The sequence below is a fragment of the Limulus polyphemus genome, unplaced genomic scaffold (assembly GCF_000517525.1).
Source record: "Limulus polyphemus unplaced genomic scaffold, Limulus_polyphemus-2.1.2 Scaffold1259, whole genome shotgun sequence".
Lineage (NCBI taxonomy): Eukaryota > Metazoa > Arthropoda > Merostomata > Xiphosura > Limulidae > Limulus > Limulus polyphemus.
Window position 1 is genome coordinate 89,427 of NW_013666869.1, and position 17,392 is coordinate 106,818.

The 17,392-nt window shown below is 32.7% G+C and overlaps 1 protein-coding gene across 1 annotated transcript in view; it reads left to right on the plus strand.

The window, feature by feature from the left end:
- The window catches only part of LOC106462824 (monocarboxylate transporter 12-like), a 55,109-nt gene extending 40,759 nt beyond the window's left edge, over positions 1-14,350 (plus strand). Inside the window, exons 3-5 of the mRNA XM_013922787.2 lie at positions 5,353-5,629; positions 10,871-11,252; positions 13,441-14,350. Coding sequence (XP_013778241.2) covers positions 5,353-5,629; positions 10,871-11,252; positions 13,441-14,063 — 1,282 coding nt within the window. The 3' untranslated portion in view covers positions 14,064-14,350. The remainder of the gene's footprint in view (positions 1-5,352; positions 5,630-10,870; positions 11,253-13,440) is intronic.
- Positions 14,351-17,392: the final 3,042 nt, after the last annotated feature.

Sequence of the window (17,392 nt, forward strand, 5' to 3'; positions counted from 1 at the left end):
CATAGCAACTGAAGATTGATTGTTTGTTTGAAGTTAAGCACAAAGCTACACAATGGGCTATCTGTGCTCTGTCCACCACGGGTATCGAAATCCGGATTCTAGCGTTGTAAGTCCGCAGACATACCGCTGTGCCACTGGGGAGCAGCAACTGAAGAATCTGAACAATAGCACATTTAGTACAGGAATTGGCTACAAAACTACATCCCAAGTCAATCGAAAGAAATACTCACATCCACAAAGTGAAAGCTATGGTTACTACAGAGAACCTTCAATCCAAAAATATCATTGTAATTAAGTTTGATGTAGGCCCGGTTATCAAAAATATAAAGAAATATTTTAAATTTGCGAAAGCTCACAGATACGTCTCGAATCAGCGGCTTGTATTTTTTTTGCTTTTTTTGTTGTTGTTGTTGTTTGTTATTGTTTTGAGAAAGTTGTTCGAAGGGGCTAGAATAACAACAATCTAATGACAATTCGAATTCCGTATGCGACTCTAATGGACTTTTATACCTTTGACCTGCTTAAACATCATTCTAGAAGTCGATGTCCATGAGAGTGGAGGGTTAGTGAAAAGTTCGTCAATACGGGTGGTCTAAGCCTGACCTCGCTGTACTTCGCAGAAACTTGTTACAAGTGAAACTGCGTTATCGAGCAGAAATGCGTAATTGTAGCCATCAGCCTTCTAAAAATGATGTTATACAATAGAAAGCATAATGATTATAGGCTTGTTTGTTTCAGAATTTTTTCAAAGTTACACAAAAAGCTCTTTGTACATAAATATCTCCAATAGACTAGAGAGAGGGTATCTAGTTAACGGCATCCACCGCCAAATCTTGAGATACTCTTGTCTAACTGAATAGTGAGAACTGACTCTCACTCTTATAGCGCACCGAACGCCTCAATGTGCAGAAAGCGTTTTTGTGGACATGTCGTGAACCACGGATCTTCGGATTCACAGTTTAGCATATAAAGCCACGAGGCCACACCTGGCCTATAATGAGTAAAAGGAAAACACAGTTTTCCTAGATACACAAGGTTTTAAGATATTAACTCTATTCATATGTCCACAAAATGTTTTTGTAGCAGAAACTGAAAGTCTGGAAAAAATCATTCATTATAAATATGAAAGCGTCATTTGTGTCGATTGTTTGTTTGATTTAGCGTAAAGTTACACAACACATTACCTGCACTCTGCCTACCAGGAAGAATCTATCTTAAAGGATTTTAACATTATAAGTCGACAAATTTACCACTGATCCGCTGGAGGGACATTTGTGTCAAAGTTCGCTCCTATATGGTTTTTTTTTATAAACGCAATCGCAAAAAGAAAACCTCTTGTTACAATAGGGTGTTTGGAGTTGGCTTACTTATCTTTCGTTTTGGTTTTAACCGTTAGTCAGCCAAACTGACACACATACACACACACACATGTGAAACATGGGAATTACATTAAGGATTAGAATTTCGCGCAAAGATACTCGAGAGCTATCTGCGCTAACCGTCCCTAATTTAGAAGTGATAGACTAGAGGGAAGGCAGCTAGTCAACACCACCCACTGTCAACTATAGGATTACTCTTTTAGAAACGAAGACTAGGATTGACTATAACATTATAACGCTTCTACGGCTGAAAAGGGAAAATGCTCGGCGACGAGATTCGAACTCGCACCCGTATATTGCGAGTCGAGTGCTCTAATCAGCCTTGCCAGGTCCTAAAATATATATAAAAAAATTACTATTTTACATTTTCAAGTACTTACTCGTAAATAAAAAAACAGTATATTATATACCCAAATCTCGTGATGTACGACAATGCAAAATTATAACCAACATATTTCAACTTTAAGACTGTAAACATTTGTTAGATGCGTTCACATAATCAATTTTAGGACGTTATACTGGTGAACACGTTGTCTATATCAAACTTCATTCGCAATATTGATTTATAAAAGTCGTTCCAAAAATGTATATGTATTTCTTTCACAAGTAGTCAAATAATATGGAACTTGCATTGATGTGGTAAAGCGTATGGGTGCTTTAGAACTTCAAAAGTAAATCGTCTGAAAATAAAATTATGAAACTAAGAATGAAGCACTTTTACATACCGTATCTTACGCACAAGATGTCGCTCTTTTATTTGTTTTTAATGCATTTCTCGGTATATTTACCTTTTGCGTGAGCAGATATCTATAATATTCACTTCTGTATCTTAGGCTTAAGCTAGTAATATTAGATTTTAGTGATTCCATTAGTAACAACAAAAATCCGAAGCTAAAAATGAAATGGATGTCATTGAGCTACAAGAACTAACATCATTTTTTCATTAAGCAGAATTTAGATTTCTTGAGTATTGGTAACAGTATGAACTATCTACTTTCCTATTCATTCTCTCTGAATTTCCACAAACGCCAAGAGACTGCATCTCACTTCCTTGAGTGACATGGCGCCAGATCAATGAATGTTAGTCTGTTAAGCTACAACTGTAGTCAAAGGCTACTCGGTCACTTAATGTGGAATTTGTCCAATCACTAAAGTCATTTGTCTTATCAAATTCTCTGGAGAAGTATCTCTGGATATTGAGGGTTCGAGAGCATAGTGGAGAAAGCTATTTATTTGTATGTATGATTCTACTTATATGGATTCATTCTTAGCTTCTACAAGTCACTGATATAGAGAATCATTTGTATAAATATGTAAATAAGCATTCATAAACGTGTATTTATACTGCACTTACAAGTCAATGAATTGAAAAATATCTTTATTTTCGACTAGTTGTACATTCTTGGATGTCCTCGCACGAGGCGGAGGAAATATGAAATTGATCTTGTCTGCAATGCTTATCTAATGGCATTTTAAAACCAACCAACTTTACTGTCTATTCTGCCATTTACATGGCTTTTACTTTGTCTTAAAAAAGGAAGATTGAAATACGACGAACAGTTTGGCCAACAGAAGTTTGATAGTATCACACGTTTAATAACTGGGCGAGGTCCTTGCACTTACAAGAATGTATTTAATCGCGATGTTTTAATAACGTTGTAACATTCTGAAGAAATAAAGAAAACAAATATTAGATTTACTGGAAAAGTAATCAAAGATAAAATTGATCGTACGCGTTTTCTAAATTCTAGAACAAAGCCTTCTTAGTGTTTGCTGTATTCTTAATGAATGATTAAAAAGAAGGACGTAATCTACAGTTCGTCGATAGTATTTCAGTTCATATCGACAAATAAAACCTGGGGTGGCACAGAGCTACAGTAATTACGATCTTCTTGCTAACATAAATATAAACATTTCCTTGGAAACGTTCGATCAGTAAAACTTCCGCTTTCATTTGTGCTGAGAAACTCTGTAATTGCTTGTTGAATGGTCGGAAATTAATATAATTGTAAGAATAATTTTCTTTGAAGCATATACAGTGTTGAATTACAATTTTTCTTTAAAATGAAATGTATGACCCTGAATGACTGTTTCATGATACAATAAACATTACATATTAATATACCAATATTATTATTTCCATTAAATCTAGCCTGATAGTTTGATAAAGCAAAGAAAATGATTAATTCAGTGAGAGTTTAGTAGTGTATTAAAACTAATTAAGTTGTTTTTGTCTCAGTTCTGAGCATGGTTATTTTCCTAAAGAAATTAGATTTTCCATGTGAATATTATAAGTAAATATATGCTTATAATTCATAATGAGTTATATAAAGAAGAGGCAAAATTAAAGCAAATATACCAATGAAATAACCTATTTTTCACGGTATTGTAAATCTTTAATTTTTAGTGACTTGAACTCTTGAAAGTTAAATGTATTTTATGAAAACTGGCTTAATTAACATTAGATCTATTTTCAGGATTATACATTATGAAATATTTGATTATTTGAATATTTTTATATATATATCTTAGGGTTATTTTGATTTTCAATACGTTTGTCAATCACTGAATCGCCGTATCTTTGTTCAAGTTTTTAATTTTCTTTGTTTTCCACATTACCACAGTTGAGTGTGATGTGATCTATATGTCCACATTACCACAGTTGAGTGTGATGTGATCTATACATACACATTACCACAGTTAAGTGTGATGTGATCTATACGCACACATTACCACAGTTGAGTGTGATGTGATTTATACGTACACATGCAAGATTTTACGTCCATGTTTAGTAGGCTTAATCTTTATATTTAATAAATCAGTACGTGTGCATGTTACGAATTAGGTGTTACTGATGTTAAACTCCAGTAATTTCACAGAATATTATAGAGATAATCTGCGTTATGATTAATTAGATCTATCTATAGGTTTAAGAGTAAATTTGTTAACAAAGTAAGATAGATTAAGTTTAAAAATGTCTTCTGAATTATCAGTGTTTCAAAGTTGTTTTTGAAGTATATGATTATTCATGTAAAGCGTAAATCTATATAATAGTTCGATTATATGCATACGTAAGCTAATTTTGTTCTTGTATGATGTTCATGACTTTAAATAAGAAAACTGTTTAAAATACGTTAAAATGTAACTTTATAGTACCATGTATTATCCAAAGTGAACAACTACAAAACGTATGCTTAAAACAATTTGAAACCTTTATTCAAATTTAAGATTAAATAGCGTAGAAATTATCAATTAAAACAATAAAACCAACGTTTTAATTAAAACTGAAATACACAGCACCAAGTTATACGTTATTGAATGCAATGCAGTAATGCTAATAAACCAGATATTTATTAACATTTCTGAAGACTATTTGTTAGAGTATAACTTGAACGAAAAATAATCAGAGTAGAAAAGCTAAATTATGATAAGCATATTTTACAGTACAAACCAGTTAGAAGAACTTAATCTAATAATCACGTACTCTCACTTGTATGGAGTTTACGGCTACAAATTCTTAATACTTTTCACTCTTCCAAGTTCCGGTTTTGTGTACAAACATGCATCATAAACACTTTATATATCTATAACATACTATATATGTATTAGTATCTAGTGTTAATCGAGCAAAGATTTTGTAATGTAGTGTTTTCAAGTTTTCTCTTGTGAGAGCCATTTGATAAATATTTTGTTATGATCTAATTCGTAATTGTTTTTAAGAAATATATATATGTATTCATTGTCAAATCAAATAAATAAATAAAATAAATACGGTGTTTTCAAGATAATTTATTGATTGATTTAGCTCATTTGATTTATGTGGATTAGGTTTTCGTATGTTGAAATTGGTATATAGTAGTTAGGCATGATGATATCTTTAAAGTTGGAAGCAATATTCTGATTTATGAAAACTCTTTACGTTCCAGTTTCATTTGTAAATATAATCCTAAGTGTGTTTTGTTTGATTTTTCAGGTTGTTGGATTGGAGGCTAGGGCTCCACGCTGTAACAGGTGTCATGTTTTTAGTTTTTGTTCTTGGAATTTTCTACCGATCAGCCTCATTGTACCATCCCCAACGTAGAGCAATACTTCATCTTAAGAATCAGAAACGAAAAGTTAAAGACAAAAATTCTTCTCAGGAAAAACCCCCCTTTTTAGACTTTTCGCCTCTTAAGACAAAAACTTTGCAAATAATCATGTTTTCAACGTCACTTTCATCCTTTGGGTTATACACACCTTACTTTTATTTGGTAAGTTTTACTTTACTTACAGAGAAATATAGCTTTCAAATAATCATGTTTTCAACGTCACTGTCATCCTTTGGGTTATACACACCCTACTTTTACTTGGTAAGTTTGACTTTACTTACAGAGAAATATAGCTTTCAAATAATAATGTTTTCAACGTCACTGTCATTCATTGGGTTATACACACCTTACTTTTACTTGGTAAGTTTGACTTTACTTACAGAGAAATATAGCTTTCAAATAATAATGTTTTCAACGTCACTGTCATCCTTTGGGTTATACACACCTTACTTTTACTTGGTAAGTTTTACTTTACTTACAGAGAAATATAGCTTTCAAATAATAATGTTTTCAACGTCACTGTCATTCATTGGGTTATACACACCTTACTTTTACTTGGTAAGTTTTACTTTACTTACAGATAAATATAGCTTTCAAATAATAATGTTTTCAACGTCACTGTCATCCTTTGGGTTATACACACCTTACTTTTACTTGGTAAGTTTTACTTTACTTACAGAGAAATATAGCTTTCAAATAATAATGTTTTCAACGTCACTGTCATTCTTTGGGTTATACACACCTTACTTTTACATGGTAAGTTTGACTTTACTTACAGAGAAATATAACTTCAAGTAAAAATTTCGTCGCTCATTTCTAGCATATTTTCAATTTTCACAAGAAATTGCTTATTTCCAGAAATTACTATATAAACACTAAACTAAATTTGTTTCTGTTAAAAACGTCAGTTTAATCTTACATTTTTGTCAACTTTTATAGTTAAAATCTGTATAAAATATATATATTTTAACTTAATTATGTTACTGTAGAGATTTTGTGGCCGTATTGCAAATGTCGTATAATAAAGGAAATTGTAGTATTTTATATATATTTTATTTTATCATTACCTTTAAAATAGTTAGTCCGTTGCTGTAACACTCTCCACATGTTATATACAATTATTTACGTTAAACTTGAATTACAGTGCATATATACATGTCTGTATTTATTAATTATATACTATAACTAAACCAATTTAGCAATCAATTTAGTTCGAAGCTCTGTGTTCATTTAAAACATTCTTTAGAAGGTGTAAGACTGTCATGAAAATTGTCTCTAGATTTGATTCACACCAGCTCTGACTCATCATTTCTCTCTGCTTTCCTACTTCATCCTTTACATAAGTATCATACACTTCATCTCTTGGTTAAGCCCATTATCTCTCACTTGACGAACTAATGTACCCCTGTATATGTATGCAAAGACAATGAAAAACACCTAATTGAATTTTAACTTCTATTGACTTTAAAATATGTACGTAGTGTGTTTTATGCTGAAGTGAAAATATCCATGTAGCATATAGTTTGGAAAAGCAATGCCTATAAAGAGTTCTAAAGTAACGTTGATAAATTATTAACCACTACGTATTTGATATTTCTTAAGCTTATTGCCTAACCTAAGACTAAATGCTCCGTGTAAAAGCCAGAAAGTATAAAATATTTACAATAACTACCTAATTAAATAGCTATCAAATAATCTTTTCTTTCTCGCCAGATTTTACATATAGCATATACGTCTATCACACATTTAATGTTCCATTTTATTTAAATCACTAGAGAAAGCCTTGTAAACTAATGATTTGATGGTTGTTGAATAGTGAGGTTTGACGTTTTGAAGATGACTGTGACAAATGACACTAACCCCATTAATTTATGAAAGCCTACTTTGCTAGGGAAACAGTACTGTCTAGATCAGATAGACAGTCGGGACACAGTGAGCTAACTTTTGAATAACTTATCATAGCAAATAATTCCTTTTCAGTTTTTCTTATTTTTACGATATAAACGCAGCAGCTACATAAGAATGAACTTTCGTTTTTTGAAAAAGTCTCACGTAGTGTCGGTTTTCTTGCTATTTGTTTATTCTAATAACACTACATCTTCTTATAAATCAAGTAAAATTTCTATTTCTCTAAAAACACAATCCCATAATAAAAATATATTTTTGTACCCACAGGAGTCACTTTGTCATTTTCAAAATATTTTAGGAATTGTTAGTTTTAGTACTTTAATTACCCAGTAAACATAAAGTCAACAAAATATAACAAATTCACTCTCTTTTTTTTGTAATTTCTTGTATTATTGTTTGAAAACAATGATGCAAGCTAAAAGTTATATCTTCATGTAAACAAGTAAACACAAAAGACCGAATTCCCTATAAATATTTACCCATCAAACTAAATATATAAATATTTATTTCGTGTAAAACGTTCACTCTATGTTACGGCAGCTCGTTGTTCCAGATTCTGATTAAAGACATTAACAATGTCTTCAGTTGTTGATATCAATTATTCATTAAAATCAATATGTTCCATTCGCAAAGATTCATAATCATCAGAAGACCTTTATTTTATAGATTCAATAAAGTTTTAAATATTATATTCTAACTGATTCGCCGTGTAGAGTACGGTCCGCCTCCGGCAGTTGAATGCGAGTGTGCCGTATACGGCGTATGGCTGGTACACTTTATATTTAAAGTAGTCGCATTCAATTGGTTAATACACTACACAAAACAATTAAAAGATACTTAGAATTTTTAATGTTATATTTAAGAACTTGGGACACGACAAAAACCACTCTTATAAACTAACGCTAATCGCTCTTTCAATCATGGTTCTGCATATTAGGTCTAAAGTTGAATGCAGATAATTCATTATTCATACTATGCTCTCTATAGATACCTTACATAGACTTTTCTTAATTACCAGCACATAGTGAGTCACAGAGCTGAAAATGATCCAAGTTATTCATGAGGTACAACTAAATTTCAAAGAAGACGTGTTTCACTCATGTGAAAGTCATTGGACGAACAGAAACAAGTTGTTGTGATTTGACTACAAGTGTCTCAAAGTGTCATTAACAGAATAATGTGTCTCTTTCAAACCAATGGTACAGTTGCTCGGGCATGTAGACAAAGCAGGCGATCATAAACAACACAAGTAAATGATAGTCTTTTCATGATTCTTGCTCACTACAATCGTTCCGACATTGAATCAAGTCTTCACAGCCGCGATTAGATGATACATCAGTGTACAAATGGTTAGAAACAGATTTCACAAGTCATCATTATATAGTGGTCACAGAGCCTTCTTTTTCATTCAATGCCACCATATTAGACTTCAAACATTCCTTTCTAGCACCCAACGGTAATATAAATCAATAAAAGATTTGGTAAATCTTTACATGTTTTGAAAGGCGTGTTTCCGAAACTCTACGGTTCTTCAGTTTCTCGATATATATTTCTTTATGTACATACCTAAGATGAATTACGGCGACATTAAAGGCAAAATTTGTTGTTTGTCACCTAAGACGAATATAAGCATTTGACGTCCAACATGGCGAAGTAAACTATAGTATTGGCGTCAGTGTAAAACCTTTATACACGATGCTCAGTGAGGTGCATTCTAAACTAAACAGTTCTTCTGCAATAGTGCCAAGAAAACGACCAGTAGACACCAACGACATATGGAAGAACATTCTTTACACAGATGACTTACAGCTCAGTCTGAAGTCAAATAACAGGCTTTTTTACGTATTTGAAAGGAACACAGAACTAGATATAACACCATTTTCATTTAAGATTGTAACGAATTTAGTGATAGTGGAAATATGGTAAGTGCAGGAATAAGAATTGGTCGATGCACTGACCTATACCTCGCAATGTGATACCATTAATGTCACATTATAGGGCAACAACCTACAACCCTTCATATGCTATCATATGTTGGTGCAATTGGCTTTGACGATAATCTAGTTGATGAAACTTTCTTTTGAGAAATAAGAGATTCGCCAAGTGGAGTAGCTTGAATGCTTACCAGACTTTAATTGTTTATTCGTTGAATTTTAGTGCAAAGCTACTCGAGAGCTATCTGCATTAGCCGTCTCTAATTTTGAAGCGATAAATTAGAGAGGGGAGGCAGCTGTCGTCATTACCCAACGACGTTAGCTCTTGAGCTTCTCTTTTACCAACGAATAGTTCGATTTTACCGTCACATTATAAAGCCCTCACGGCTGAAATAGGAGGCATGTTCGGCGACGAGGATTGTTCCCGCGATGCGCACAATGCAAGTCGAGTAACCTAACCATCAGGCTATGCTCCCTCCCCCGTCCCAAGCTTTAACGCTAATGAATTGGATATTCACTATATTGAAATGGAATGTCATGAGTTATAAAGACGTAACACCAGCTCTACAACATTTATCTATGTGTGTGATCTGACAGAGCAATAATCTATAATTCGGATCACATGATGGATGTTACATGCTTAGTTTGCATAAAAATGGTTTGATGGAAGTGAGTGATATTGTTTTATAACAATGGTTTTGCTTTATCATAGTTACTATATTACAAATTTCAATTATCTCTTGAGTGTTCCGTTCAGCGTAATTTTTTCCTTAAATGAGACAAGTCTGAAATGATAATCTTACAAAAAAATCACTAGAATTGTTTTGGCATATCTTTCAAATTTGAAGATTTACAGAATTAAAAAAGTTTATTTTCGGATATTAGCGCAAAGCTACTCGAGGACTATCTGAATTAGCTGTACCTATCTTTGATATGATAGACTAGAAAAAAAAAAGGTAGTTAGCCAACAACATCCACCGCAAACGTTTTGGCTACTCATGTGTGACCAAATAGTGGGATTTGACTGCCACCCTTATAACGCACCCATGGCCTCAGAATGCGGAGCGCTATTATTTTTACGATAACGGAACTCGAACAGTGGTTCCGCAGATCCGCAGTCCCGTAAGCTAACCACTTGGTCAATCATTAAAAAAGATTATTAAAGAACATACAATGGCATACGCCATTTTTTGTCTTTTTATTTCGAAGTTTTAAGTATTTATTGTTAATTAAACTGTTACCAATTCATAAATAAATAAGATATATTTCGTGATGCGAAAGAAGTTTCCGTTTTGTATAATCAGTAAATTTATTATAGACAGTACGTGGTTTGTGTATATGTACGTGAATGTACAGGCCTCACACTAGTTGATGAACTAGATCAGGATTAGTAAGTTCCTAGGAGTTCATTGTGGAAAGCTCTTCTTCAGTCAGAGAAGGGCTTTACTAGTATTTTCCAACTATATAAATGTATAAACTATACTAACAACAACTAAAAATATCTTCCGTAAGACAGTCAGTCATGCATGTAATTAAAAACATTTCGTGTTATTTGTTGCAGGTTCATATAGCCAAAGATGAAGGTCTAGAAGATGTTTCTATACTCCTTCTCCAGATTTTTCAAGGTTTTGCTTATATAGTAGGGTGTTGCACGTTCAGTTTGCTCATTCTGAAGAACAGTGCACAGTGTATGATAGCTCGTCAGTATCTATGTCAAGCTGCCATGTTTGGAGTTGTAATAGCCATTTTGTCATTTTGCGCTGTGAATGGTTACCACGGATATGTATTATTCGTTTGGATATATGGAATTTTCAGTGGAGGATATCAATACAGCTTGAAAATGTATCTATACGAGAAGGTTAGGCCAAGGAACTTTGACCGTGCTTGGAGCTATCTTCAGTGGTCACAGTCTATTCCAATATTAATTGGAATTCCTGTTACAGGTAAGGAACCTACATGTATTGTTTAATTGAAAAATGTTTCGAATCATCAAAGAGAAAAAAGCTTCATCTTTAAACACTCTGTTATCTGTGGTATCTTATAACATAAACTATAATTTAATATACTTTTTGTTTTAACTATATAACGGGAGTCGATTCTACATAAATAAGTGGCTGTTTTGGTCATCACAATAGCTGGAAAACAATGAAATTATCTTTTTAGAGCTTTCGAACAATACAACTTATGTGCTCATTGGTTTACATGTTGTAGAGAAATCTTATTTTGAAATTATTTCTTCCCCCGCTTGTATAACGATTTTAGTTAAAGTCCGTTGTCTTTTGCAAAGTAATTTATATATATTCAATACTGACTGAGAGAATGTCATGTTTACCCTAGTCTTAGTTGGAAGCTGTGAAGTTTCTATGAAATGCAAAAGTTGTGGATGTAATGAGGATGTTGTTCCTTTTGAAAGAAACAAACAAAAAAACAATTTCAACTGCCCTGTTTGTCAACGGACATAGCCAGCATGAGAAGAGTATCAGACAGTCGTTAGAAAGTGTTTGGTCATCACCAATAGTTAATGTCAAGGAGAATTAGGGAATATTGAATTTCAGTGAATGAACACATTTCCACAGCCATAGGCAGATGAACTTCTGGAAGGGCTAGAAACTCCAGATGATTCATCTTATTGGCTACTGTCATTAAAGCTTGATTATGAAAGCAAGGTAAAGACAATTTTCAAAACCTCAGTCAACAGCCTGGTGGAGTGAGGAATGGTATCTACATCGGTAACAATTACATAAGCGTTACATTCCTGAGGAGAATTTAATTACTGTCATTATTTCTTTACATTGTCTTCTGATCTTTTATGAAACTGGAGAGCATATTATTGGAAAACTTTAAAGTTATACAATCATCATACATGTTGAGAAAACAAAATAAATATTGCACATTTTTTTGACATATCATGAAACCTTAGTTATGATTTTCATGAAATATTTTACCATGCTTCTGCTGTTTAAAAATAACGTTTAAACATTTTCTTGCACCAATAACAGTCTGTTCTTGTACAAATAAAAATCTAAGCTTGTGCTAAAACTACTTTTCTTGGAACAAAACTATATCTTTTTGCTGATAAAAGTCCATCAGTACGTTAATAAAGATCCTAGCTTATTAATGTATAACCTTTGGCAAATGAAAGTATAGACTTGTGCTAATAAAATTCATCCTTTTGCTGATAAATGTATATTCTTGTAGGAATAAAAGTTCATCCTTATGCCAAAAAAAGCCATTCTCGTGCTTATAAAAGTCTATTCTTTTACTAGTCGCTTTTCGTCCTTGTGTTCTTTGAAGTTATTTTTTCACGAATCAAAGTAAATGCGTGTATTAATGAAGCTTTTTTTTTGAACTTGGTACTGATAAAACATTCATCATTACAAAAATATAAATCCATTCATGTGCAAATAAACGTCCATCCTCGTACTTATAAATATTCATTCGTAAAGTGTTATGTTATTGAATGCCTATCTTGTGATAAAAACTCCTTATGTTTATGTATGTCAATTCCTGCGCTCAGTAATCTCCATCTTAGGCTGACAAAAGCTTATTCTCATACTAATGAAAGACAATAAATTCTTATACTAATAAATATTCTTTCTATTGCTGACAAACGTCCACTATTAGCGTATCCACTATTCTTATACTAAAAATATTACATTTTGCTACAAAATAAATATTATATTTAAATATTATAGTTTATACTTCAAAACGATAATTATATTTCATACCCAAAACACACTTTCAACCACCAGATTTCATTCGTTTTCATTTCTTATAACAAAATATTAATCCTCTGTTTACAAACAAGCCTGTTTACATACTTTCCATGAGGTTTCTTGATTCTTAAAACAAAGAATAAAAGTACTCATACGATTAAAGATCGCAACTTCATTCATATTACGCCTTTTGCTAACACTTCATACATATTAGTTAAGAAGAATAAGAAAGCAAGCAAGATGTGATATATTTATTAAGAAATTGGAGAGAACTGTCATATATATATCTCATGAAAGCTGATATCTCAGTTTTTGTGAACAAATAAGGTGATCATTTTCAGAGACAAGTTTACAACTTTAAAATATTATATCGAAAGTTTACTTCTGATTCAGTTTCTTTCCTTTTGTTCTGTAGGATACATCAATAAAAGTCAAGGACCAAAGACAGGATTTATGTTTTCGTGTGGGTGCATTTTGGCAGGGACTCTTGCTTTATTTCTTATGAACTTTCGAAAGAGTATCAGTAAAAAACCGCAAGTAACGACCAATAGCATAGAAGAGCAAGACCGTTATGAAATTGAACGATGTTTGACTCTGCGTAACACTGATATCTGCACTTGTGGCAATAACGTTAGCCGTGAGAGGGCGCCGCCAATAAGAAGATGTCAGAGAACAATATCTTTTGCGACATCGGTAGATGTAGCCGATGACGATAAGCGTCCAGAGCTTTTGACTTGCATCTCCGAAGAAGGACTTGTAGATTTAGGAGAAAATAACCTTTTGGATGAGTGGTGTGCTGCTGAATGTATCACGTCCTGCAATAAGGAGGAGAAATTTCTAATGATTAGTGAATTCGAGAACAACCTGAATGAAAATGTCCCCACTCCAGACATGCGGTGGCACAACTCTCCGAGAAGGACTTGTGCTCATCCTGAACTTTATGACGTCACAAGATATAATCACTGTGATGATACGGGCTTCCTGCATGGACCAAAGAGAAAAATTTCAGTTATTGAAGAAGTAACGAGTTCCGTTTAACAACAGAATCGACACCGATTTTAGTTGCAGAGCTGCTGTCACTCTGGAGAAGCTTGTATATGAATTTGATTATTTATGTCTAAGTCTACAAACACACTAAAAAAAACCTGCTTTAAATCAAAAGGTTCCATGACATGTAGAAATCTTTTGTTAGCCTGAAATTTACTTGAACAACAATTTACACAACATAGAGTGATATATTACATTTCAAGAAAGAGAAATAACCATCTTCTGTATCAATTAATTATTACTCTTGACAACAACAAAACATTTTCTCTGGTACTACAAAAATGCAACTGTTTCTGAGAAATTTGATGATGCTGATTCTAAAATTCATGTTGAAAATTACTGATCACCTTCATTTTTCGAGTTATGATTTATTCAAAATATTGTTATGTATCGTGAAAAAATGTTTTTGCAAATAATTTTATTTATTCATTAAAAATTGCATTTAAGAATGTATAATCTAAATGCTTTGATAAGTGTCTTGCATATTCACAGCACGAGCAACAGGAATCGATGGCTTAGTGTTCCCATTTTGCAATAGTACAGCTTTCAGACTAATTTTAGATAAGTCAATAAAAAGTCTCCATTCTTAAGGATGATGTTCAGTACCTAATTATTCCATTATTGCATCAACATTTGTACAGAAACATAAAATATATTGTATATATTAGTGAAAAACAAGACTTTGATGGTGTCTTCGGTAAATTGAAAGTCGTGTTCCTGAAGCAAATAAATTTCATTACAGTAAACGAGAGCCAGAAAGTTCCTCATACTGCTTTTGTAGATACAAATCACAAATCAGAACAGTTAGTTCTTCTTGTATGATCAAAATTACTAGATGAAGTGGATGAAGAGGATTCATTGTCCTCTTCGCAGGATAACTCTTCTGTTCCCAATTCACTGGTGGATGTTGCACTGGAAGAACATCTCCATGAGGTACTAGTTTCATTGCAGATGCAATATCTGGATGTTTAATGTATTGTTTAGTTTTGCCTGAATATCCAGAAATATTATTTATGCAAAAATAACAGTCAGTTAGATTATCTTTGGGCTCACGCCATATCGTGAAAAGGGCAAATAGCATACTTGCTCTCTTCTTATTCAGCCACTTTGTCAAGCTAGATGTGTAAACTCTATAACACCAATGTGGCGCCCAATATTTTTCTTGATCACCAATTTTACACCCAAAATAGTGGTAGTAAGCTACCTTTACCTCTTGTATGATGTTTTTCCTTGGTCACTCTGTGATATATTTTCCACAAACATAGCAGGAACTGTTTGGATGATCTCTGTACTTTCGGACTTTACTTGAAATTGGGGCAGCCAGCATTTCAAACGATTTTCTAAAACATATAAAATAATTTATGTGTACAGAACTAGAGTTCAAAAGATTTTAAAGAACAAATTATGCGACGAACATGATCGGACTTTGTTTTGAGTGTGCGCGGAGCGAGGCGAAGTGACCAACTGAGTGAGTGAGTGAGAAGTAACTGAGAGAAAGACATCTGACTCTACCCCCTTTTATGCTCGGTCAAAGGACCTCTCGAATGTTCAAGCAAACTGAGCACACGAGGGTTTCGTGATTCCCGAGTGGAGCAGGTGAATGTGGAAATGAAGCAAAAGTGATGCAATTCGCTACAATTACATCGAGAACAAATAGTATATATTAACAAGATATTTCGAATTTTACATCAATACAATTCAGTCAGTGTTTGAAGTTATCGTAAATGTATGCCTTTTACCCATTAAACTGTCCAAGTAAACCTAATTTCACAGTATAAATCTATTGTACTGAGTCGATTGCATGGTATTTCACATAGTGCTGATAAAATATTTAGATATTACATTAATTCAGAAACTAGAGGTGATAGAGAAATTCTGAATATATTTTTTGAAATCAGCACGATCAAATTACCCCGAATCACTTGAGTTTTCTCCAGTAACAAATTTGTTGTTGTCCAGTGTTATTCAATGTTCAAAATGCTTGTGGTATTGATTATATGTTTTGCTGTTTTGAATCTCTTTGTTTTACATTTCTATACCAACATCAAATCTCTTGATACGAGACACCACGTGCCACGTTTTACCTGTATCTAACTTAGATACTTACTTGAGTGCAAGTGAAAAGTGAGCGTGTTTTTGTGTTTGTACTATTGCTCTGTGCCGTCCAGCTGCGTTTTTCTGCAACAAAGTATTGTTACAATACCTTTCTGCTGTTTATGCGTGCTTCTTTGATAAAAAGTTGATTGGTGTAAAAGGGGCCAATCGATAGATTTTTGTTCTTTCGTAGAGCATGCGTTTCTTCGAACATCGAAATAAGTCGCCTGATATGTAATGTAAATAAACCATGACATATTTTGTGTCATAATCAGTTACAAAACGAAACAAAACAGCATATAATTCAATAACAATATTACTTACTCTTCAGTTTTAAAACACAATAAAAATTGTATTTTGTGATTAGTGGCTGATTAGCAAGTTTCAGCGCATGTATTTTATATAGGAAACAGTTCATATAGTACAATCTCAATTTATAATTGATATCTACGTATCTGAAAAATTTCGAAAAAAACTTTACTGCATCAAAATGCTATCCTGTTAAGACTTATTACCATATTTTGAATTTATAGAAGTAAATTCTTAGTTAAATGTTTGATAATTATAAGGCAAAGAAACAAAACTATTGTGTTTATTTCTTTTTTTTTCTTCAATGTCTTATTATTTAAGAAATATTTGATCCTGTCAGTGTATACTAGTCATTCCACATTTTGTCAGTTTGTTTTTATTTAAACTTCATTATTATGATTTTCTCAATATATAGTTTATAAAAATAAAGTAAACACAAGCTTCCTGTATTGTTTTGTTTTTTATCTAAAAGCAAGGCTCGTGTTTTTAACAGTAAACATATCCAAGTTATTTTTCTCACTAGATTGTGAGTTTAAAAATAACAATATTTCGATGTGAAACGAAGTATGTATGTTGAAAGATGATTTAAGTTTTTTGCTTGAATTGGTTACTTTTATGTTATAACTTCTGCTATATATGTCTCTTAAACTCTGTACGTGAGTAACCAAAACTCAATAAAATACTCTTTGCTCGTATGTGTTAATTTTTAAATATAGTCAAATACTGATTAATATTTAATATATTGTATCTCTGAAAATAATAACTGTTACGATGAAATTATTCCATTCAAATCTAGTACGATTTCGAAACTTAAAAATATACACATCTAATTTTGAAAGACATGAAAATGAATAACTTTTAATTACAGCCAAGCCCGGCATGGCCAGGTGGATAAGGCGCTCGACTCACAATCTGAG